Source organism: Lathyrus oleraceus, chromosome 6 (assembly GCF_024323335.1).
Source record: "Lathyrus oleraceus cultivar Zhongwan6 chromosome 6, CAAS_Psat_ZW6_1.0, whole genome shotgun sequence".
NCBI classification, from domain to species: Eukaryota; Viridiplantae; Streptophyta; class Magnoliopsida; order Fabales; family Fabaceae; genus Lathyrus; species Lathyrus oleraceus.
Window position 1 is genome coordinate 409,154,567 of NC_066584.1, and position 24,252 is coordinate 409,178,818.

The 24,252-nt window shown below is 34.2% G+C and overlaps 1 protein-coding gene and 1 long non-coding RNA gene across 2 annotated transcripts; one reads left to right on the plus strand and one right to left on the minus strand.

The window, feature by feature from the left end:
• Window positions 1-1,487: 1,487 nt before the first annotated feature.
• LOC127096918 (uncharacterized) lies at window positions 1,488-3,869 on the plus strand. The gene is made up of 2 exons (XR_007792862.1): window positions 1,488-2,130; window positions 3,467-3,869. It is a non-coding gene; the product is annotated as an uncharacterized LOC127096918 (long non-coding RNA).
• A 1,352-nt stretch (window positions 3,870-5,221) lies between these two features.
• LOC127098674 (alkaline/neutral invertase CINV2) lies at window positions 5,222-9,844 on the minus strand. The gene is made up of 5 exons (XM_051037331.1): window positions 9,503-9,844; window positions 8,578-8,998; window positions 7,212-7,643; window positions 6,331-6,892; window positions 5,222-5,736 (listed from the first exon to the last, which is right to left on the minus strand). Exons 2-5 carry the CDS (start codon window positions 8,953-8,955, stop codon window positions 5,441-5,443), a joined length of 1,668 nt encoding a protein of 555 aa, XP_050893288.1. The 5' UTR covers window positions 8,956-8,998; window positions 9,503-9,844; the 3' UTR covers window positions 5,222-5,440.
• Between the last annotated feature and the right edge of the window lie 14,408 nt (window positions 9,845-24,252).

Consider the following 24,252-nt stretch of genomic DNA (forward strand, 5'->3'; position numbering starts at 1 on the left):
AAGGTCCAATATCAAGTGTAATCAACTGATCAAGCATGAACTTGATCAACTAATTAAGGGCAAAGATCATGATAAAGGCATTTAAGCACATGGATCTATTCAAAACCTAAAAGCATTAAAAAATGGGATTAACATGAATATCCTAATTTCTAATGAAATTAAAAATGAAAATCAAAAGGACTAATCTAAAATTAATTATAATTTAAACCTAAATAAATCTAACACTAATTGTGTATTAAGTTATTTTATTTTTTTGTATTTTCCAAGAATTTTCAATATGTAGAAAATATATTTCATGTATTTATCAAATGTTTAAAAAAGGTAAGAAAAGAATTAAAAGAAAATAATAATACGAGGCATGAATGAGTTGCCAGAGCATAGATCTCCACGGGGAAATGCATGAAGGTTTCCATAGCACAAGGGTTCCACAGGGAAATGCATGAAGGTTTCTAAAGCATAGGGCTCCATAGGGCAATGCATGAAGGTTGCCAAAGCACATGACTTCATAGGGAAATGCGTGAAGGTTACCAGAGCACAGGGCTCCACAGGGCAATGCATGAAAAGGAGTTTGGTTCAGAGATTAGTGTTTAACCATCAGGTGATTAATCCATAGAATGTATGGATGTCAAAAAGGGTATTATTTTTGGTACAAAGAAGAAAGTATTATTGATGTTGATTGTTGAAGTGTTGGAGTATGGGGAAGAAAGCTTGAAAGTTATTTAATTTGAATTGCACTAAAGTCTATGAATGAAGGTGAATACTTTAAACAACTGGGTCATGTGTCCCGTATCCAAAGATATTAAGAATAAGGATAGGAATACTCCTTATTCCTTCTTCACTACTTAAGGATCGTGGCGTGCAATTCACATCATAACTGATAAGTGTCTGCAAAACTAAAAGAGTCTTTTTATTTTGTAAAGGCAATGTGTTTGAATGATGTTGAACAGTGACCAAGGTCTTTATGTCTAGAGTCTTCAGAGTCTTGCATGATGTCTTGATCTTAAATGACCTAATGTAATGCAATTATCAAGATCTAACCCAATCAAGTGATCAATGGACTTATGATCACTTGATTGGAGCGGGGAAGCAGATAATGGTTATAACAAGTCTAAGACAAGGTCCAATATCAAGTGTAATCAATTGATCAAGCATGAACTTGATCAACTAATTAAGGGAAAAGATCATGCTAAAGGCATTTAAGCACATGGATCTATTCAAAACCTAAAAGCATTAAAAAATTGGATTAACATGAATATCCTAATTTCTAATGAAATTAAAAATCAAAATCAAAAGGACTAATCTAAAATTAATTATAATTTAAACCTAAATAAATCTAACTGTGTATTAAGCTATTTTATTTTTTGGTATTTTCCAAGAATTTTCAATATGTAGAAAATATATTTCATGTATTTATCAAATGTGTAAAAAAGGTAAGAAAAAGAATTAAAAGAAAATAATAATAAACTAATTCTGCAATGGGGGTTGAAGTGGCCAGAGGGGTGTCGCTAAGGCAAAACACGCTGGGCTTCATGGTGGAAAGCCCGTGTTGGCTTTGTGGTTTGCTGCATCCAGAAGGGAGGTGCAGTAAGAAAAATAGTGGTGCAGGAATTAAAACCTTTGGGTCTGGTGGCCCAAGCCCACGCGTGAGGGGCAAGGTTTGAAGGGAGTAGAGTCAGCAACAATTCATTTCACATTTTCATCGTGTTTTCCACTCTCTCCCTCTCAAAATTCTCATCGCCAGAGAAATGCTCCACCATGCCGGAAGTCGCTTCCGGCGGCGGAGCTCTTCCAACCCATGAAAATCAACTATCAGAAAACTCGTCTTGTGTCGTCTTCCCCAAATCTTGTATTTGTTTCACCAAATTTTTCCTAATCTCTCCAGATTACCCAAATTAATTGAAGAACCCTAATATTTCATAGTGAAATTAAATGGAAGTGAAGGCCCGAAATGAAATGAAACCATAGGGGTTTGGTTCCTCTACTTCAAGGTTACATTGTGGTAACGAAATTTAAGCAAGAAGAAGATGGAACAGAAGGAACTACCAACCTACAAGGAGGAGGTAGGCTTGGAACACGTTTAATGTGAAGCTGATGAAGATGGAGCAAGAAATCAAGAGGATCTTCAATTAGGTAAGCTTCGATCTCTACTCTTCCTTTTTGCAACGAAACCTTCTTCTTCTTCTTGAAAAAACTAGTTTGTAGGATGAAGACTGATCGTTGTTGTTGAATGCGTGTGAGATGAGTGTAGATTAGAGTGATTGAGGGATTGGTGAGTGAAGAGCAGAGTAGACTTTAGAGTGGCTGAGAGAGAGTGATGTGAGTTCTGCAGAAGTGATTGTTTTTATGAATGAAGGTGAAGAATTGTTTATATAGAGTGGTTGTGTAACAGTTTCGGGCAGGCTTTGGGGCAATGGATGTTAAGAGTTGGGGAAATTGTTTCAGTTAGTTAGATCAATGAAGAAGTTAGTTGAGAAGTTAACAGTGTTAATTTCTATTGTTAGTTTCAGTGTTAATGAATGGGAAAAAGTTAGTAAACTAATTGATAGGTATTGTTAGATTGAAGTGGATGTTATGGTTAGTTTAGTTTAGGAGTGGAATTAGTTAGATTGATTTGAAGGTTAATTGTTATGTTAGTAGGTTCACTTGGTGGCAAAACGAGGTGATGGCTAGATGCTAACTAGTGGCTAGGATGATTGTTATGGTATGTTTGGATCTGTTGGGAATTGTTGGAACCGTTAGGAAAGTGGTTGGAATTTGATATTAACATGGACGTTAAAAAAGAAGTTAGTTAAATTTAGATGATGTAAGTTATGTGAAGATTTGGTAGGGTGAATTAGAAGTTATGTTTGGTAGTTTGGATTGTAAGTCAGTGAAATTTTAATGAGTAAGTTAAATGCTATGTTAGTGTAGTTGACATTGAGACGAGTTAGTTGAATTGTGAGAGTTTGTTGTGAATTGTTGTGAACTAATATGACTTTTGGATAATTATGGAATGAGTTAATACAATGTAGTGAAGATTAGTATTTGCTAGGTTGTAAACAGTTAGTGAGTTATTTTGGTGCCATGTAAATTGATGTATTAGTAAGTGTTACAAAGCTAAATTAAATGTGTTTGAAATTGGTTTGAATGCTTATTGTTGTTATGTGTGAATCATGCTTGAACTGTTACATTGATGCTAGTTGTTAGGGAATTAGAAGTCAGTTAGGAACATAACCAAGATGTTGCTAGTTGGCTAGGGGCATAGTGATCAAAAATAGTTAGGATTGAGCCTTATGGTTAGTAGCAATAGATGAGTAATGTTGATGTATGTATTGTCTTGTGAGTTGATTCTTATGTGTTGGATTGTGTATGCAAGTTGATTCATGAACCTTGTCTTGACATTGTGTGTTGTAATCATGCTTTAAATTTTGATTAGGTGTGTCAATATGTATGATCATGACTTGAAATTTGGCTTTGTTTGCTGCAGGACTATTAGGCATATGAGGTGGCTTGCCATGGGATGGCATAACACACATGGTTCATGAAGGTTTAATCAAAGCATATGAAGGATATTGAGATCATAGAAGCACTTTGAGGCACAAGGATAAAAGACATATGAGAGTCAAGACCAAAGAACTTTGTTAGAGTTCTAGGATAGTGACTTTGGTCAATTGTTTGACCAAAAAGTCAATAATTGACCCAAAAGTCAACAATTGGCAAAAAATCAACCGTTGACCAAAAGTCAGTATTTGACCAAAAGTCAATTATAGGTCAAAATGATGTAATTATGTTTAGAATTTGATTTTTGGATGTTGTAATGAATATTTGAATGTTTTTGTAATGGAAATTGGCCTCTTGGAATGAAATGTAATTTGTGTTTCAAGAATAAACTCCTTTCACTCCAATTTTGGATTTATGAATTTGAATGATCTTGAATCTTGTCAACTTGAATGAAATCCCTTGTCACAAAACCATGGCAAACTCTAAGTAAGACTTTAAATGAAAATGGTCAACAAAAAGTCAATCCTCAATGGTTGACTAAAATCAAGATCTGAAAATGACCCCTCAAATCTCAATGCCATGATGCCAACCAACATTATCAAATACCATTGACTAAAGGGTAAGACCTCAGAGACTTGACCCATAAAGAATGAATCAACCAAAATGTGTTATGCCCTTAGCCAAAGCCCAAGGTGCAAAATGACCCAATCTTGCAAGTCATAATCCAATGTCTTATTTCTTAAATAAGGAAGAATCTTTGAATCAAATGATGTTAGATGATGAATACAATTGTAAATGGATAACCTAAATAATTATGAGTATGCAGATGAAGTGAGGAACATGAGCCAGATAAACTGGAGAAAGATATGACAAAGTTTGAGGTATGATAACTACTCCATGCCAGACATGCCTAACAGCACGCTCTGCATAATTATAAAGGAGGTGTCAAATGACCCTCCTGGATAACTCTCTAATGGACATTCAGATCGGCTTCCTCATGGGCTTCAAGTTAACATGGGCCTCAGGAAACCTCAGGCTCTGCTGCATCATATGCCTGAGATGCCTGAGAGAGTCGACTACGAGAACCATACGGGTGGGAATCTCAGGATTGTGAAATAGATGTGTCATCAAAAGAGTTATCAGCAACTCGTGGACCTCATTGTGGCCCTCTCATGTCGTACCAATGCAGATTATGACGTACACCCGAGCCTAATCCGATAAGTGTTGTCTTCAATCATTACACATGCATTAGAAATAGAGGCAAGTATATACAACATGTCTAGAGAAATTCACAAAATCATCCAATTTTCTCCTTGAGTCCAATCTGGAGATGCGTCTCCAGACAAACATGTGACGGTCTCATGTGACATCAATCCATTTTCTACTCTTAACAATTTCAAAAAACCTCAATGCATGTTATTTTAGCCTACCAATTTCGTTTACAACTAATGTATCCTATACAACTAACTAAAAATCAAAATATAAAAAGTAAATAGATTCTTTTAAAACCTACCAAATCAATTTCATAGAGCCAAATAAAACACTTAAATAGTACAAATTTCACACTTAACAATTTTTCTTCATTATGTGGAAGTTCCAAATTTATGTATACAAAGAAAGCCAAAGCTTTAATTTCATGATTATTGATAATTGTCAGTAAACACTTTAATTTAATGAAGAATCATAATTTTTCTTATCTAATAAATCCAAAGCAACAAACGAGAGAGTAGCATGGAACAAATGAAACAAAAACTGAAATGTCTTAATTATTTGGGAAAAGCATGATGCCAGTCTCACCGGCAGATATTTTACACAAGCCAAACTTCCAATCAGGCCTACGAAAAACAAAATCACAAAGAATACCGCCGTGTAATGAGAAACACCGATATCTCATCTTCTAAGTTTTCTCTATTCTCTTTCTCTTTTTACTATTTATCTTTTTTTAAGTGTCCAGGATACTTTAGCAAGTCCAAGAAGATGATCTTTTAATCACTGGTTTCATCTGTTTGTCTTCTTCAAGGGAAATCATCCCCAAATGTGAGGGATCCTCCAGCATCATTTTGGCCACCAGATAACCTGCAATAGACCATGTTTGGTATTTCCTTGCCTGTTTGCCAACATATCTTCCAAGTTTACCATCATAATATTCAGGCCATCCATCCTTCAGCAAACGACTCTCAGCAAGTTCAATTGCACGTCTTGCTATTTGCGGTCGCCCTGTCTTGATGCAAGCAGCTGTTACTAGCCACAGGAGTACTGCACTCGAGCAAAGAAACAAAAATGAAATGAAAAGTCAGAGAATAACATCAAAACTATTAATGTTTGCAAAAAAATAATATTGGTTCTGAGTACATTTATAATTTTATTCCATATCATATTGAAGGAACTGTTAACAATGACTCCGGTAAACTCACAGTTTTACCTTTTCACAGTTTTATCAAATTATATGAATAAACTTATTGCAACTTTAATAATATTCAAACTTTGTTCATTCTTCTGTTCTATTTCATGAAAAAAGACATTATCACAAAATTAAGATATGAGAGACACAAACACAGGCCTGAGCTTCACGTAGGTGTTTGTGGCAAAGCCTTCTGGTGTTGAGGGAAAAAAGGTGATAGTTGGACATGCAAGAGATATTGTCGGTGGCATAGCTGCTAATATCATGTGGTCACTAGATAAAATAGACTTAGGTAAAAGAACAGTGGTAAAAAATTCACATAAATATCAAATTTGACTACACAGCATTCTCTATAAAGACAATCTAGAACTAAGTCAATGAACTACGTACTAAATATATGTTATAAATGAACTTTGAATTAATAAAGCATGATAAGAGAAAGAGAGAACCTGGCCAAGATCCTCCATTATGGTAACTCCATCTGGTATTTTTGGGATCACAACCAGTAACAATTCGCCACTCATGACTTTCTATTGCAGGGTAACTAATTTTTAGTGGCATTTCACCGACCAACTCATCCCAACGAGCTTCAATAAGATCCATGATTGCCATTGACTGATCTGGAGTTGCTAAAGAAGAAAGAATTGCAACACAATTGCCTAGAGCAAACCATCGAAAATCCATTCGAGCCGGACTGACATTTCCAATAAAGTAGCCACCACGTGTTGGCATAAAGTCAAACACCCAATCTGGAATTGAATCCGGAATAACATTAAACTTATTTACTGCAGTATGTGAGTACTCCTCCGTCTTGTACCGATAAATGTCATTTAGTTGCTGGAAGTCAAGCCAAAAGTAACTTCTCATGTGAAAACTTAGGGCATGCAAGCGCTTCACAACACGCTCTACACACTCCTTTCCATCAGCAGTATCTTGCTTAAGCATTGACAGAGCACATCTCAATGCCATGAAGAAAAGTGCTTGAATCTCTATAGGATAACCATAAACACCCTGCAGGAAAAAGGAAACAATTAATAGTGTATGAAAACTCTCCAAAATCACCCCAAATATGAGTTGAACCTCAACTCCACACCAAGGAATTGAAACTATATTAAAGAGTTTAAAATTAATTGTAAAAAACTTTTTTCTTGGAATGCTCAATAATGCGTTGTCACAACATTTGAAGAAGACTAGGAATTGTAATAACAAAACTAATTGCATCCTTGACTCATAAATTGGAAAATGTTGTTATAAATAATATAATGCAATAAACACCATCAATATATGAATTGTATTACGTGGTGTGAAACAACTGCAATTTAAGCCTTACCATTCTTCGATCAATCATGCTGCATCCATCAGCACAAAGCAGAGTTGGGAATGTGTCAAACCCCTCTGACAGGCATAGAGTCAATATAAGTTTCATTCCTTTTTGACAACTATCAGATTCAGACAGAGTTAAGTCCCCAGTGGATTTTGTGTAAGCACGGAGTAAAATGATCCACCAGAATCCAGAGTCGACGGGGGCAACTCTTCCAATTGCACTTTCACCAAAATCTGCAATAAGAGTATCTGTTTTTCTAACTGCATCATGAAGGACTTTGAAACTAGCTGGCATCACACCTTCACCAAGCTTAAATCGATCTACTCTTTTTTCCCACCCTTGAAGATGCAGTGTCTTCAATAGGAAGTTCTTTACTATTTCTGGTTCACCATTCATCAAAAAGGCTAGAGCACTTGGAACAAAATCTCGAACAAAAACCTAAAAAGGATAACTTCATCATCAGATATCATACTCATCCTTAGATGTTCTCCATCACTGTAAAAGTATAAAGATTAAGTCCACTGCCTTGTGGAGGCAACAATTAACACAACTGCAGAGCTTCTTATCTAAATCAATAATAATTCACTAGCAGAAAATATAGCATACAAGTTTAATAAGATACACACAAGGGGTGTCAAAAGAAACTATAAGACGGGCAAAAAAGAAAAGTGAACACATCCAGGAAATTATGGCTATTGAGAACTAAAGGCACCAAAAACTGTTGTCTTGTCATTTAAGGCTATCTTTTAATGAATCATTATCACAGTTATGATTGTGTTTATTTATCATGTCTGAATTTTCTATTGTCCTTTTTTGTTCTTTGCTGAGCAGAATATTCACCAGCACTAATCTATGATTGTCATCTTTAAACCGTGAAGGAAGCTAGGTTGTTTGTTAAAGGAGAGATTTCCCTGAATAATCAAACATCCATATACAATATTCATTTCTATATTTCAATTATTAAATCCATTATGTCGAAACTTTCGGGTAATACAAAAGTCAGAACAAAATTATAAAACATTGTTACCACAGATTTTGTATGACAAAATCCCGCCATAACGGCCACTTTGGGGCACCATTATAGCGATCGATCTCGCAATATCAACCAATATTTACCATAGCGGTGAGCCCAAAAACCGCCATGTATATCCACCATAGCGGCCATGGTGGCGCTATTTGATAACACTGAAAACCTTTAGCAATAAATGTAAATCATACACTAATATACATCATAACCCACTTCCAAGTATAGAGTAAAATTATATCCAAACTAAAAGGCATATTAAGGACAGCTTAAATTATTGACATGGTTGAAAATTACTAGTGTACATATATAGGAATAATGAATTTAAGTACTTATTAAGAAATTCACCTGGTCATAATTTAGAACTTCCTCTGATTGATGATCAACCGCTGCAATCGTGCCGACAGGTTGGCCTTTGAAATAGACTAGAGATTTTCGAAGAGATTCCCAAGCATCGGCAACCATTGGATGAGGCTCAAACGAGTTCCGAGTAGATGAAGCAGGTGTATTAAAACCAGATCTTCCTCCAGGCGAGCAATTGTCATAGTTATCCAATCCAGCCCTTGCAAAACCAACAGACAGTTCACTAAGGGACCTCTCGTCAAACGATCTCTGTCTCTCTATGTTTAGTCTCGGCTTGTCAAGCAAACGAGAGAGATCAAAGTCATCCATCTCAGAGATCGAACAGTGAGAGCTGATTTTCCTGATTCCACCAGGCCCGTCCATTTTTCCAGTAATCAAACTAATTTATCTGAAATAGGTCTTTTATCTACAATCAAAGAGAGAGAAAAATACAATCCAAGGTTAAATGCAACAAAATAGCAACAAAAAATAGCAGCTAAATCTTTAAGAAAACAAAATCACATAACCAGTAAAGGCACAGGAAACAAAACAAACACGTACACGAGTCACGCTCACAAGTATTAGAACCATTAAAACACTATTACATAAATCCTTATTAATTACTGAGCTCTAGAAATAGGAAGAAAACTAGAAAGTAAAACCCAAAAACTCTTCTCAGTACATTGCTGGCAAAACAAAAAATGGCGCATTAAGGGAAAACAAGTAACAGATCAAGATCCATATTATGACAATTACGACGCCACCTAACAACAACAAAATCGAGCAAAAAATCGCATAAAAAATAAAACCATGACTTCTGCAATGTAAAAACGAGCGCTAATTCATCAGCACGTAGAAAAATATACAGATCTGATAACTACGAGGGAAAGCAAACGATGCTGAGAAAAAACGAGTAGAAAAGAGAGAGTACCTGAAGGAAGTTTGAGAAAGTAGCGCGTAGTGAGATCTCCCGGCGTAAACGACGGTGGTTGCCGGCGATTTCGCCGGAAAGTTGTATGAAGAAAAAATTGGCAGAAAAAAATTAGTAGGGGAAAGGAAAAAATGAGCACTAGTTAGAAAGGTTATATTTATAGTCGAAGACGGACGGTAGAAAGTGAATCCCAATGGACCGTACCGTTTTTTTCTTTTTTATTTTAAAGGTTTACTTGATATAGCCGGTTGTAACAGAATTATTACCGGCGCGATCCACGTGGGTAAGACGACACCGTTTTGCTCTCTCTGTTTCTACTCCGAGAGATTCGAAAATGGATTATGGGAGCCAGGACTGCAACTACGATTGGGTATTTATATTTATTATTTTATGGGATAATGGGATATTATTCAATGGTAATTAATTAAATGGGTTGGTGGGTGGATTTCGAATCAATTATTATTCTATGTGCTTAGATAGTTACATTTCAACTTGTATTTTTCTTTCTTTTTATTTTATAAAATAAATAAATGAGGAAAGAACCTCTCAGAATAAAAATTTGAGGAAATAAATTGACTTTTGAGAAAGTTTTGATAATAAGGTTTTAGTTTTTAGGGTGTGCATCATGACAAAATGTAAATCACTGTCATTTTTATTTTTTTATTTTTTTTGTTTATTATAAATGCGTCTTTTAACGGGAAAAAATATTTGGAGGATTTTATTTGTGTTTATGGTATTTCTATATTTTAACACGAAATGTGATGTTGAAATAAAGATCTAGAATATTGGTCCAAAAAAATGGAACTGGTATATAATATATATTGGTAAAAAAATCCAATTGGTATTTTAATTTTGATTCAAAATGGAATTAGTATCAAGAATATTATTGTGCATATGTCGTTTCAATATAAACTTTGAATTGAATTGGGCAAGAGTGTAAAGAACTTCCCCTCTCTTTTTTTTAGGAATTTATCTTTTTTTTAAGGAATTTGATATTTAGGATTGGTTTTGACATTTTGAGTGTTTAAAGTAAACTGAAATTTAGTCTCTTTATAAAATTATAAATTGTAGACTGGTAATATTATTTTCATAATTAAAATCCTTAAAAAAAAGATTTTTATAGTAATTTAAATTTGATATTAATTAGTAAAAAATGATTATTTAATTTATTTTTTCCCAAATTAGTAAATTGTAGAAAAGAATTTAATAATTTTAACTTAAAATGGTTATCTCAAAAGAATAAATAGTTGTTGAAATAGATAATATTATTCTATAAATATTGAATCAATTTGAAAAATAACTAAACATATTTAAAGATAAGAATATCATAAATTTGGATTTTAACTAAAATGTTAAAACGTTTTTAATAACTTTTTATTTCTTTAAATAAAAATTCAACTTCAAAAGCAAAAATATCTATGACGATCATATTTTAGAGTTTCTTAATATTTCACCATAATATCATATTTGATTTTGGACATGCAACACAAAAACAAAATTAAAATATTCTATATATTCTATATTATTTTTTTACTATACGATGTTATATATTAAGAAAATAGTTAATGTTAATCATTAATTTTCAAAGTTTCAATTTATTAAAATTAATGGACTAGATTAATTTCTCAGTTTTTTTTATTGTAATTTCAAATTTTAATTCATGTTATATTTAAAGAATAAATGTATTTGTTGCATTTTAGATAACCTATTAAAATATTTTTAAATATTTTTTAACATAAAATACTTTTATTGTTAGTGTTTTTTATTTTTTTTGATTAATATACAAATACTTATTATCATTATATATAAAAAGTAATTAATACATTAATTAAAATTGCCAATCTGAAAAATATTTGCAACTAACATCTACATTATTGTTCTATTCAAAAAAGAAAAATTAATAAATTAATATAATTATATATTAACCAAAATTATTAAAATAACTAGATAATAAGAACATATAGTTATGTTAAGCATTTTTATTATTATAGAGTTATATTAATTTTTTGATTATTATATAATTATATTAGTGATTTTGATTATAGTAGTAGATAATATTTTTCAAATTAATAATAGAGTTATATCAAGTGTTTTAATTAAGATGCTATTTTTTTATACAATGATATAATAATTATTATTATTACTATTATTTTATATATATATATAGATAGATTGATATATTCTAATTTTTAATATTCACTATCACAATTTCATTTTCTTTCATTAAAGATGTATTATCATTTTTTTCAGTTTTAGCATTTATAATATTACTTATGCATAAAAAAAATATACTTTAAAAGTATGTTTGAAAAAATTTAAAATGATTAAACAAAATTTATTGTTTGGTAAATAAAACAAAGGATTGTTAAAATTATGAAAATTTATTAAAATAAATAAATTTGAAACTAATAAGGTGAAGATATAAACCTCCATGACTTTCTTTCTTGTACTTGTGTTCTAAAATATCAATAGAGTGGTAAGTTGACATTTTTTCCTACAAGAAAAGGAATTTTTAATGAGGCATCTTATTTACTAAAATCTCTCTATTGTCTACTCGGCTAAAAACATCATTATTAAACATAATTGTGCTCTCTTAGGTATCATTGTGTCATTCGAGATATCATAAATATTAAGAGAAATCATGTCACTACAAAGAATATTATCCTTCTTAATTTGATGACTAAACACTTTGTTTAATGATTATTCTAAAACACAATATTTAACAAAAAAAATAAACTATCGATTAAGGTTCTGAGAAAAATTATTAAAATTACGAGAGATTAAGACAAAAATAATGCTTCATTAATATTGAATCCCATGTGGGGAAATTTTTGAAAAGACAAGAATATAAAGGACAAATTCCAAAGGTGGCATGACCTCTTCCTCAACCTCTTCCATCACATTGTCCAAAAGCAATAAGATCCATATTGGGGTGCAAGAATCAAACTTGTTCTTTTGCCTTATTGATAAGCATATTAGATTGTTAGATGGTTAAGAGATTCCTCTATATAAGTAAATCAAAGGCAAAAGGTATTTCAAGTGGCACAACTTTTATAACCACGCAATAAATAATTGAAACATCTTAGGAAGAGTTGTTCATAAGTCTATATGGGTGGGAATTTTAAGTTGGTTGATAAGGGAATTGTTGAATTGGCGGTTGATATTAAACTTTTCTCAACCATGAGTATTTGTATGGTGTCTTTCTCATAATCTACAAAGTTCAAGAAGAATGTGAAGGATAAGTGGAAGGTTAGTCAAGTTTGGAAGCTTACTTGTTAGACGGTGTGGCAGGTGATCGAGAGGGGGGGTGAATAGATCACCATAGAAAAATCACGGATTTTTAAAACTTTTAATTGATTTTCAAAGGCTAGCGGAAAAGCGCAGTCCCAAATCGACTTCCGTCTATTCTGAATCGCTACTAAAAAACCGAACATGCGATAAACCGATGGATAACAGTATGCTGATAACAAATACACACGCTTGGATCATCGTTTTAATGAAATTCACAAACAGCGTTATATTCTAATGAACAAAAACAAGCAGAACACTTTTATCAAATAGTTGGTGTGTAATATTTAATGATCTTTATTGTCAATGGAGTTATCAAAGCAATTTTCTCAAATCAAAACACTAAAACAATTTTTCAATTATGCAAAAATTTTATGCCAATGTAGGATCATTTAACAAAAAAATTAACACTACAATGAAATGATAAACTTGCTGAAAAAGTAAAGAGATTAAGGATAGAAAATTGTACGCAGAGAGTTTGGTAAGGAAGTTTCCCATTATCGTCCTTGCGTGTGGGTACGTCTCCCCTCAATTTCGAAATTGAAATTGAGATCTTATTTCTAATAATGTTGAAAATGTTTACAAGGTTACAACATAAATAACGAACACCAATCCCACCGATTATGTTGAATTTATCTTAAGCCCTCTTGATCAGATCCGATCAAGTCTTGAACCTCAAAATTAACGATCAATCCTCCGCTCCACTACTTGTTTGCGAAATCTCCCAGATTTCCAAACCCCTTCGCTACGGCTGAATTCGATCCACTTGACTTTGATGAAAACCCCCAAGAAACGATCCTTTCTTGATGGAAAACCTTTCGGTTTTTTAGAGAAACCCCATTTGTATCCCTTCAACTCAACTTCGATTACAAATCCTACAGCTGAATGTCATCTCAAAGATCTCTTGATGCAATGCACAATGATTATTATGTTTCAATATGATTGAATGTGAAAATATGATTGAGAAGATGATGAAGACAGAGTATCTTTCAGGTTTCTTGCTCACACCAAAATGCTCTCAAAACATTTTCATGTATTTTTTTGAATAGAATAATGTTTTACTACTTATAATAGAAAATAACAGAAAATTTTAGTTGGATGAGTCGATACATGACCCAATGGGTCGATACATTTGGTAACAAAAATATTTTCCAGAATGAGTGTATCATGATGTATCGATACATAAGGTATGGGTCGATCCATACTGGGATGAAAAACAATTTTTCACAATTTTAATACAGCATGAGTCGATACATGAGTAAATGGGTCGATACATGTTTGATAGAAAACACAAAACAGAAAGGTTGATAGGCCATGTATCGATACAACCATCGATGGGTCGATACATACTGAAGGAAAATTGATTTTTGAGAAAAACAATTACACATGTATCGATATATCACCAAATGAGTCGATTCATGCTGAACCAAAATTGAATTTCAGAAACACAATTTAGACATGTATCGAGACACCAACTCATGCGTCGATCCAAAATATCAAAATATGCAAAAATGATATTTTAATGATGCAAAAATCTTCTCAATTGTTATTTTAATGATATGTCATGCTAGAGATCTTTTTGAAATAATTTTCAACTACATTTCTATCACAAACTTTGACATCACTCAAAAACTCATAATATGGGATAGCACTCACAAAATTTATACCAGTATAATCCTTACATAGAGATAAACAAACAAATAAAATGTTTGTGTTTGGCAGGATGAGTATTGTGTGGTCTCCAATGTGTGGTAATTTTAGAACTAGCGTGTCACCCAAGGTAAGATGACTCACTCAGAGCCTATTAAAATAATACATTGTTATGCAAAGTTATAGTTAATCTGCACAAGAAATATGGGGAAGTTCGAGCAACCATTCTAACCCATGGGTACCTTACCTTACCCAAAATTTAGGAGAGATAGGTAACTAAAACAAGGGAACTAATTATGGACAAGGATTTGTATAAGTGAGAGGGTCAATGGGTTTCTTCTTAAGTGTTTGGGAAACAAATAATATCTTAAGATCATTTAAGTGGTTTATGAAGACTTTATGGTAGGTGGATCTCTTGATGAAGTGGTTAATACATCTTAAATGATATGAGTGACCTACCATAATATTTGAGTGTTTCAAATACGATACGGGGTATGATGCATGTCAACTGCATGATTTAATACAAAAAATACCAACCAAACTATTGTAAAGAAGATATTCATCATTTATCTTAGTTTAGTTTTGATAAAGGTAAAAGCTTACCAGAGAAGAAAAATGTTGAAGTCTATTTAAATTAAGCATTAATATTACACAAGTTATTGGATGTTGAAGTAAAAGATAATTTGATCATGAATAAAGCCATGGCATTTAGAAAGACTCTTTTATGAGGCCTTTTGATAAAGGACGAAATGTTTTTAGATCAAGACCCACGGGAGTATTCTGAGGACCTGCTCTTCTTGAGGACATAGTTCCTCGGGTGAAGTTTCTATCAGCTTAAGAGATATAAGTCCCTCAAACGTTTAAACGTAACCTGACTGAGGATACTATAAGCCTCTCAGACGAGGTGTTAGACCTCTCGAGAAGGACTTCCATAAAGCCCTCAAGCAAGAGTTGTAATCAAGTCTCTCATGTTGGATATCAATCGTGCCTTTTAGGTATGATTTCTGAGTCTGATCATGCCCGAGGAAACATTAAGTCCCTCAAGTGAAAGTTTAATTAGTTTGGTTGATGAGACTATCGGTCCCTCAAGCATAGTTATATATAACCCAATTGATGAGACTACAAGTATTTTAAGCGAGGTGTTGCACCTCTCGGGTATGACTTCCATCAACCCCTCAGGCAAGACTTATGATCAACTCTCTCAGGATGGATATTGGTTGCGCCTCTTAGGCATGATTTATGAGTATGATCTTGCTTGAGGAAACACGAAGTCCCTTAGGCGAGAGTTTAGTTATCTTGGTTGATGAGACTATAATTCCCTCATGTGAAATTATATATAACCCGATTGATGAAACTAAAAGTCTCTTAGGTGAGGCATTGTACCTCTCGGGCGTGTCACACCCTAATTTTGTCGCTAAATCAATAAATAGATACATTCACCAGGACATTTGCATCATCTGCATATTATAACATGCATTTCTTTCCGCATAACACTTAGAAAGTCACTCAAAATAAAATTTTGGTTTAATATACAGATCAATTAGATCGATTTTCAAATGTGCGTAAACTTAGCGGGCGGAAAATTTCAAGATGGGCCTGCAGGGGTCAGTTTTATTGGTCTATGATTTGCATAGTTCAACCTGGTGTCTCGTTTTATTTTTTCGATTTCATTTTCATTCGCATTTCAAGATTGACCTACCATAATATTTGAGTGTTTCAAATATGATAAGGGGTGTGATGCATGTCAAGTGCATGATTTAATATAAAGAACATCAACCCAACTACTGTGAAGAAGATATTCATCATCTATCTTGGTTTAATTTTGATGAAGACAAAAGTTTATCAAAGAAGAAAAGGTTGAAGTCTATCTAAATCAAACATTAATATTACACAAGTTATTCGATGTTAAAGTAAAAGATAATTTGATCATGAAGAAAGTCAATGGCATTTAGAAAGACTCTTTTATGAGGCCTTTTGATAGAGGACAAAGTGTTTTTATATCGAGACCCAAGGTGTAACACCCTAAATTTCCCCCGCGTAAATTTAAAATATTTTATCAGAGTAAAATAATTCAACATGCAATTTAGGATGCTACACTACAACATACAATCAATATGTTCAATTATAAAGACATGTAACACTTTACATTTATAAAAATAGTAGTAATAACAACATGTCTGAATGTTAACTTTTATTAAATTGCAGCGGAACAACAATAACAACGAGTTAACTCAATATATTCAACATCAACATAACATGTTATATAAGAAATATTTAAAACATAAAGAAAGACACAACATTCTAATTCCCCAGTGTTACACATCAGAGCAGACATCGACACTAAAATAAAACAGAAGACTTCATCTTCCACTCACATCTGAGCTCCTACTGTGGATTATCTGCATGTTACCCACATGGAGGCAGCATTCAAACAGAAGGGGTGAGATATCATAATTATATAAAGGAAAACATGATAATAAGTAAGCATCATATTATCACATACACGTCACCCATTCCATGACACAATTCAACATAAATCCACATAACATTTATTCACAACATAATAGTAACACAACAACCATCTAACATAATAAGAACATAATAAACCATCCAACACAATAACAAATGCAACCAATATACAATGTAATGAGACTCAACAACTCAACTCAATGCATGTGGTACCAATACGTGAACACTCGGGTTCACCATTTTGATCCTCACCTCCTAGGATCAAATTCATCAATTTGTTACCATCACCTCTGATAACGTTTCTTTGATTCCATCACCTCCGAAATCAGCTATCGGCCTAATTCGCACAATGGGATTTGAGGCTCACCAACAACTGACCATTTGTCCAATAACATGAAGGCATGCAACATATTATGCAACAACAACATCATGCACAATGACCCACCACCATAGTCAATATACACCGCCGATATTAGCCATCATGTATCAAACATATGTTATACAACTCAACGATATCAACATACAACATACAAGCAACAATAGTGCATTTAAGGTTATCTCACACCACTACATAAACATTTCAATGCATATCAACACCATCACATAGAAAAGTATTCATTTTCAAGTACTTAAACCAATTTTAAATAATAGTACACTCTCTCACTTTTTCGATACTTTGAACGACACTCGAATCGGACACTCGGAACAAAAGTTGTGAATTTTTAAAGTTTTTAAGAAATTGCTTCCAGTATAACCGGTTACCCCAAAACCAGTAACCGGTTACCTGAATCTGGTAACCGATTACACCCTCATTTCCAGCCCCTGTGTGGCCTTTGTTACACAGGGTAACCGGTTACCCAAAAACCTGTAAATGGTTACACCCTTCAAATTTTGCCCAGAAACGTGTTTTTAAGCAGTGTAACCGGTTACTCCAATTCTGGTAATCGCTTACATTTTTGCCTAATCACTTTTCTGCAAGTTTTTCAAAATTAAAATCATCTAAAATTTATCTCAAACCCCCATTTTTCTCCCAAATCGTTTATACCACATTTTAACACAAAATTCATTTTTCAAAAGTTTAAAACCCCAACTTATTTACACCGAAAACTTTCATAACTCAGTTCCGACTCTGACCCGACACAACATCAATTCACACAACATTGACAACAAACAATCCCATCAAATTTCATGATTCTAACATCAATAAATCATTATTCACACAATTCAACAATTAACAATATCACCATGATCATGAACATAAAGAAGAACAACACAAAACCTACATGGCATAATCTACCCATCATCATAATGTTAACCCTTAGATAATAAGAACCCCACCCTTACCTTAGAGTTATTAGAAATAGATTCTTTAACCTTCAACAGTGGTGAATCTCCCCTTGAGCCCTAGCCTCTTCTTCTCCTTTTCTCAGCTTTTTCTCTTTTTTCCCAAAAAAATTACGTACCCTGAGTTTTTATCCCAATTCCCCTTTTACATTTTTATTATAAATCTTATTATTTCATTAACTTATTATATTATTACTAATTTGTGAATAATAATAATAATAATATTCCACTCAATTAATAATTAAATTAAATAATAACTAAAAAGAGTTAATTAGTTTTACTCACAACATCACCCTTTTTACACCCCCCCCCCCCCCCAAATACCTTAATTCATATAATTCTAAGGCAACTACCCCATACCAAGGATACACAACACATCAAAACACCAATAACAACAACACAACCACCACTATCACATAATTAAATTATGAAAATTAATTTAAATAAAATCGGAACATTACACAAGGGAGTATTCTGAGGACCTTCGCTTCTTAAGCACATAGTTCCTCGGGTGAAGTTTGTATCATCTTGAGAGATAGAAGTCCCTCTGACGAATTTTAAATGTAGTCCAACTGCTGAGACTATAAGCCCCTCAGACAGGGTGTTATACCTCTCGAGTGAGATTTCCAGAAAGCCCTAGAACAAGACTTGTGATCAAGTCTCTCAGGATGGATATCTCTCGCGCCACTTAGGTATGATCTTTTAGTTTGATCCTGCCTGAGGAAACACTAAGTCCCTCAAGCGAGAGTTTTGTTAGTTCGGTTTATCAGACTATAAGTCCTTTAGTCCCACTGATGAGACTACAAGTCCCTCAAGTGAGGCATTTGACCTCCCGATATGACTTCCATCAAGCCATCAAGCAAAACTTATGATCAATTCTCTCAGGATGCATATCGGTTGTGCCTCTTAGGTGTGATTTATGAGTTTGATCCTGACCGAGGAGACACTAAGTCCCTTAGGCGGGAGTTTAGTTATCTTGGTTAATGAGACTATAACTCCCTCAAGCGAAAATGTATATAGCCTGATTGATGAGATTACAAATCTCTCAGGTGAGACGTTGTACCTCTAGGGCATGTTACACCCTAATTTCGCCCCTAAATCAATAAATTGATACATTAATAGGGATATTTTCATCATCTACATATCATATCATGCATTTCTTTCTGTATAACACTTATAAAGTCACTCAAAATAAATTTTCGGTTTAATGGACAAACCGATTGAATCAACTTTCAAATGTGTGTAAACTTAGCGGGCGAAAAATTTCAAGATCGGTCAGCAGCTATCAATTTTATTGATTTATAGTTTGCATAGTTCAATATGGCGTACTCTTTTTATTTTTTCGGTTCCATTTTCATTCGCATTTCAAGATTGGCCTAGCATAATATTTGAGTGTTTCAAATACGATAAGGGGTGTGATGCATGTCAACTGCATGATTTAATATAAAGAACACCAACCAAACTACTATGAAGAAGATATTCATCATATATCTTAGTTTAGTTTTGATGAAGATAAAAGTTTATCAAAGAAGAAAAAGGTTTACGTATATCTAATCAAGCATTAATATTACACAAGTTATTAAAAGTTGAAGTAAAAGATAGTTTGATCATGAAGAAAGCCAATGGCATTTAGAAAGACTTTTCTATGAGGCCTTTTGATATAGGACAAAGTGTTTTTTAGATAGAGACCCAAAGGAGTATCCCGGAGACCTGAGCTTCTTAAGGACATAGTTCCTCGGGTGAAGTTTCTATCAACTTGAGAGATATAAGTCCCTCCGACGAAGTTTAAACGTAGCCCGACTGATGAGACTCTAAGCCCCTCAGGAGAGGTGTTGTACCTCGTGAGCGGGACTTCCATAAAGCCCTTGAGCAAGAGTTGTGATCAAGTCTCTCAGGCTGGATATCAGTTGTGCCACTTAGGTATGATTTTTGAGTCTGGTATTACCCGAGAAAACACTAAGTCCCTCAAGCGAGAGTTTAATTAGTTTGGTTGATGATACTATCACTCCCTCAAGGAAATTTATATATAGCCCAACTGATGAGACTACAAATCCCGCAACCATGGCGTTGGACTTCCCGAGTATGACTTCCATCAAGCCCTTAGGCAAGACTTATGATCAATTCTCTCAAGATGGATATCAGTCGCGTCTCTTAGGCGTGATTTATGAGTTTGATCTTGCCCGAGGAAGCACTAAGTCCTTAAGGCGTAAGTTTAGTTGTCTTGGTTGATGAGACTATAGATCCCTCAGGCGAAAATATATATAGCCCGATTGATAAGACTACAAGTCTCTAAGGTGAGACGTTGTACCTCTCGGGCATGTCACACCGTAATTATCCCCATAAATTAATAAATAGATATATTAATAGGGATATTTGCATCATCTTCATATCATAACATGCATTTCTTCCCGCATAATGCTTAAAAAGTCACTCAAAATAAATTTTTAGTTTAATGGATAAACCGATTGAATCAATTTTCAAATGTGCGTTAACTTAGCGGGAAAAAAAATTCAAGATCGGGCCTACAGCTGTCAGTTTTATTGATCTACGATTTGCATAGTTCAACCTGGTCTGCTCTTTTAATTTTTTCGGTTCCATTTACATTCGCATTTCAAGATTGACCTATCATAATATTTTAGTGTTTCAAATACGATAAGGGGTGTGATGCATGTCAACTGCATGATTTAATATAAAGAACACCAACGAAACTAGTGTGAAGAAGATATTCATCATATATCTAAGTTTAGTTTTGATGAAGATAAAAGTTTATCAAAGAAGAAAAAGGTTGAAGTCTATCTAAATCAAGCATTAATATTACACGAGTTATTGGATGTTAAAGTAAAAGATAATTTGATCATGAAGAAATCCAATGGAATTTATAAAGACTCTTATATAAGGCATTTTGATATAGGACAAAGTGTTTTTTAGATCGAGACGAAGGGAGTATCCCGAGGACCTATGCTTCTTGAGAACATAGTTCCTTGGGTAAAGTTTCTATCAGTTTGAGAGATATAACTCCCTCAGACGAAATTTAAACGTAGCCCGACTAATGAGACTATAAGCCCCTCAGGTGAGGTGTTGGACCTCTCGAGCGATACTTCCATAAAGCCCCCGAACAAGACTTGTGATCAAGTCTCTTAGGCTGGATATCATTCGCGCCACTTAGGTATTATTTTACAGTTGTATCTTACCCTAGTAAATACTAAGTCCCTCAATTGAGAGTTTAGTTAGTTTGGTTGATGAGACTATCAGTCCCTCAAGAAAAGTTATATATAGCCCGAGTAATGAGACTACAAGTCACTCAAACGAGGCATTGGACAACTTGGGTATGACTACCATCAAGCCCTCAGGCAAGACTTATGATCAAGTCTCTCAGGATAGATATCAGTCGTACCTCTTAGGCATGATTTATGAGTTTGATCATGTCTAAGGAAACACTAAGTCCTTTAGGCGGGAGTTTGATTATCTTGGTTGATGAGACGATAAGTCCTTCACGCGAAATTATATATAGCCTGATTGATGTGACTACAAGTCTCTCGGGTGAGGCGTTGTACCTCTCGGGCGTGTCACACCCTAATTTTCCCGCTGAATCAATAAATATATACATTCACCAGGACATTTGTATCATCTGCATATTATAACATGCATTTCTTTCCGCGTAACACTTAGAAAGTGACTCAAATAAAATTTTGGTTTAATGTACAGATTAATTGAATCAATTTTCAAATGTGCGTAAACTTAGCGGGAGGAAAATTTCAAGATCAGGTCTACAACTGTCAGTTTTATTGATCTACGGTTTGCATAGTTCAACTTGGTGTGCTCTTTTTATTTTTTTTGGTTCCATTTACATTCGTATTTCAAGATTGACCTACCATAATATTTGAGTGTTTCAAATATGATAAGGTGTGTGATGCATGTCAACTGCATGACTTATTATAAAGAACACCAACCAAACTAATGTGAAGAAGATATTCATCATCTATCTTAGTTTAGTTTTGATGAAGACAAAAGTTTGTCAAAGAAGAAAAAGGTTTAAGTCTATCTAAATGAATTATTAATATTACACAAGTTATTGGATGTTAAAGTAAAAGATAATTTGATCATGAAGAAAGCCAATGGAATTTAGAAATACTATTCTATGAGGCCTTTTCATAGAGGAACAAGTGTTTTTTAGATCGAGACCCAGGGGATTATCCCGAGGACCTACCCTTCTTAAGGACATAGTTCCTCAGGTGAAGTTTCTATCAACTTGAGAGATATAAGTCCCTCACGCGGAGTTTAAAAGTATCCTAGCTGATGAGACTATATGCCCCTCAGACAAGGTGTTGGACCTCTCGAATGAGACTCATGTAAAGCCCTAAAGTAAAACTTGTAATCAAGTCTCTCAGGGTTGGATATCGGTTGCTCCTCTTAGGTATGATTTTTGAGTTTGATCCTACCCGAGGAAACACTAAGTCCCTCAAGCGAGAGTTGAGTTAGTTTGGTTGATGAGACTATCAGTACCTTAGGCAAAGTGATATATAGGCCAACTATTGAGATTATAAGCCCTTCAAGCGAGGCATTGGACCTATCGGGTATGACTTCCATCAAGACTTATGATCAAGTCTCTCAGGATGATTATTGATCGCGCCCCTTAGGCATGATTTATGAGTCTGATCATGCCCGAGTAAACACTAAGTCCCTTAGGCATGAGTTTAGCTATCTTGGTTGATGAGACTATAAGTTCCTTAGGAGATATTATATATAGCTCGATTAATGATAGTACAAGTCTCTCAGGTGAGGTGTTGTACCTCTCGGGCATGTCGTACCTCAATTTTGGCCCAAAATTAATAAATCGATACATTCATCAGGACATTTGCATCATATGCATATTATAACATGAATTTCTTTCCGCATAACACTTAGAAAGTAACTCAAAATAAAATTTCAATTTAATAGACAGATCGATTGAATCAATTTTCAAATGTGCGTAAACTTAGCCGGCGAAAAATTTCAAGATCGAGCCTGCAGTTGTCAATTTTATTGATTTACGGTTTGCATAGTTCAACCATGTGTACTCGTTTTATTTTTTTGATTCCATTTACGTTCGCATTTCAAGATTTCCCTACCATAATATTTGAGTGTTTCAAATACGATAATGGGTGTGATGCATGTCAAATTAATGATTTAATACAAAGAGCATCATCTATCTTAGTTTAGTTTTGATGAAGACACAAGTTTATAAAAAAAAGGTTTAAGTCTATCTAAATCAAGCATTAATATTACACAAGTTATTGGATTTTGAAGTAAAAGATAATTTGATTATGAAGAAAGCCAATGGCATTTAAAAAGACTCTTCTATGAGGCCTTTTGATAGAGGACGAAGTGTTGTTTAGATCGAGACCCAAGGGAGTATCCCGAGGACCTGCGATTCTTGAGGACATAGTTCCTCGAGTGAAGTTTGTATTGGCTTGAGAGATATAAGTCCCTTAGACAGAGTTTAAACGTAGCTCGACTGATCAAACTATAAGTCCCTCAGGCGAGGTGTTGGACCTCTCGAACGATACTTCCATGAAGCACTCAAGCAAGACTTTCGATCAAGTCTCTTAGGCTAGATATTGGTCATGGCTCTTTGGTGTGAATTTTGAGTATGATCCTGCCCGAGGAAACACTAAGTCCCTCAAGCGAGAGTTTAGTTTGTTTGGTTGATGAGACTATCAGTCCCTCGGGCAAAGTTATATATAGCTCAGCTGATGAGACTACAAGTCCCTCAAGCAAGGCATTAAACCTCTCGGGTATGACTTCCATCAAGCACTCAGGCCAGACTTATGATCAAGTCTCTCAGGATGTATATCACCCGTGCCTCTTAGGCGTAGCTTATGAGTCTGATCCTACCAGAGGATACACTAAGTTCGTTAGTCGGGAGTTTAGTTATCTTGGTTGATGAGACTATCAATCCCTCAGACAAAATTATATATAGATCGATTGATGAAACTACAAGTATCTAAGGTAAGGCGTTG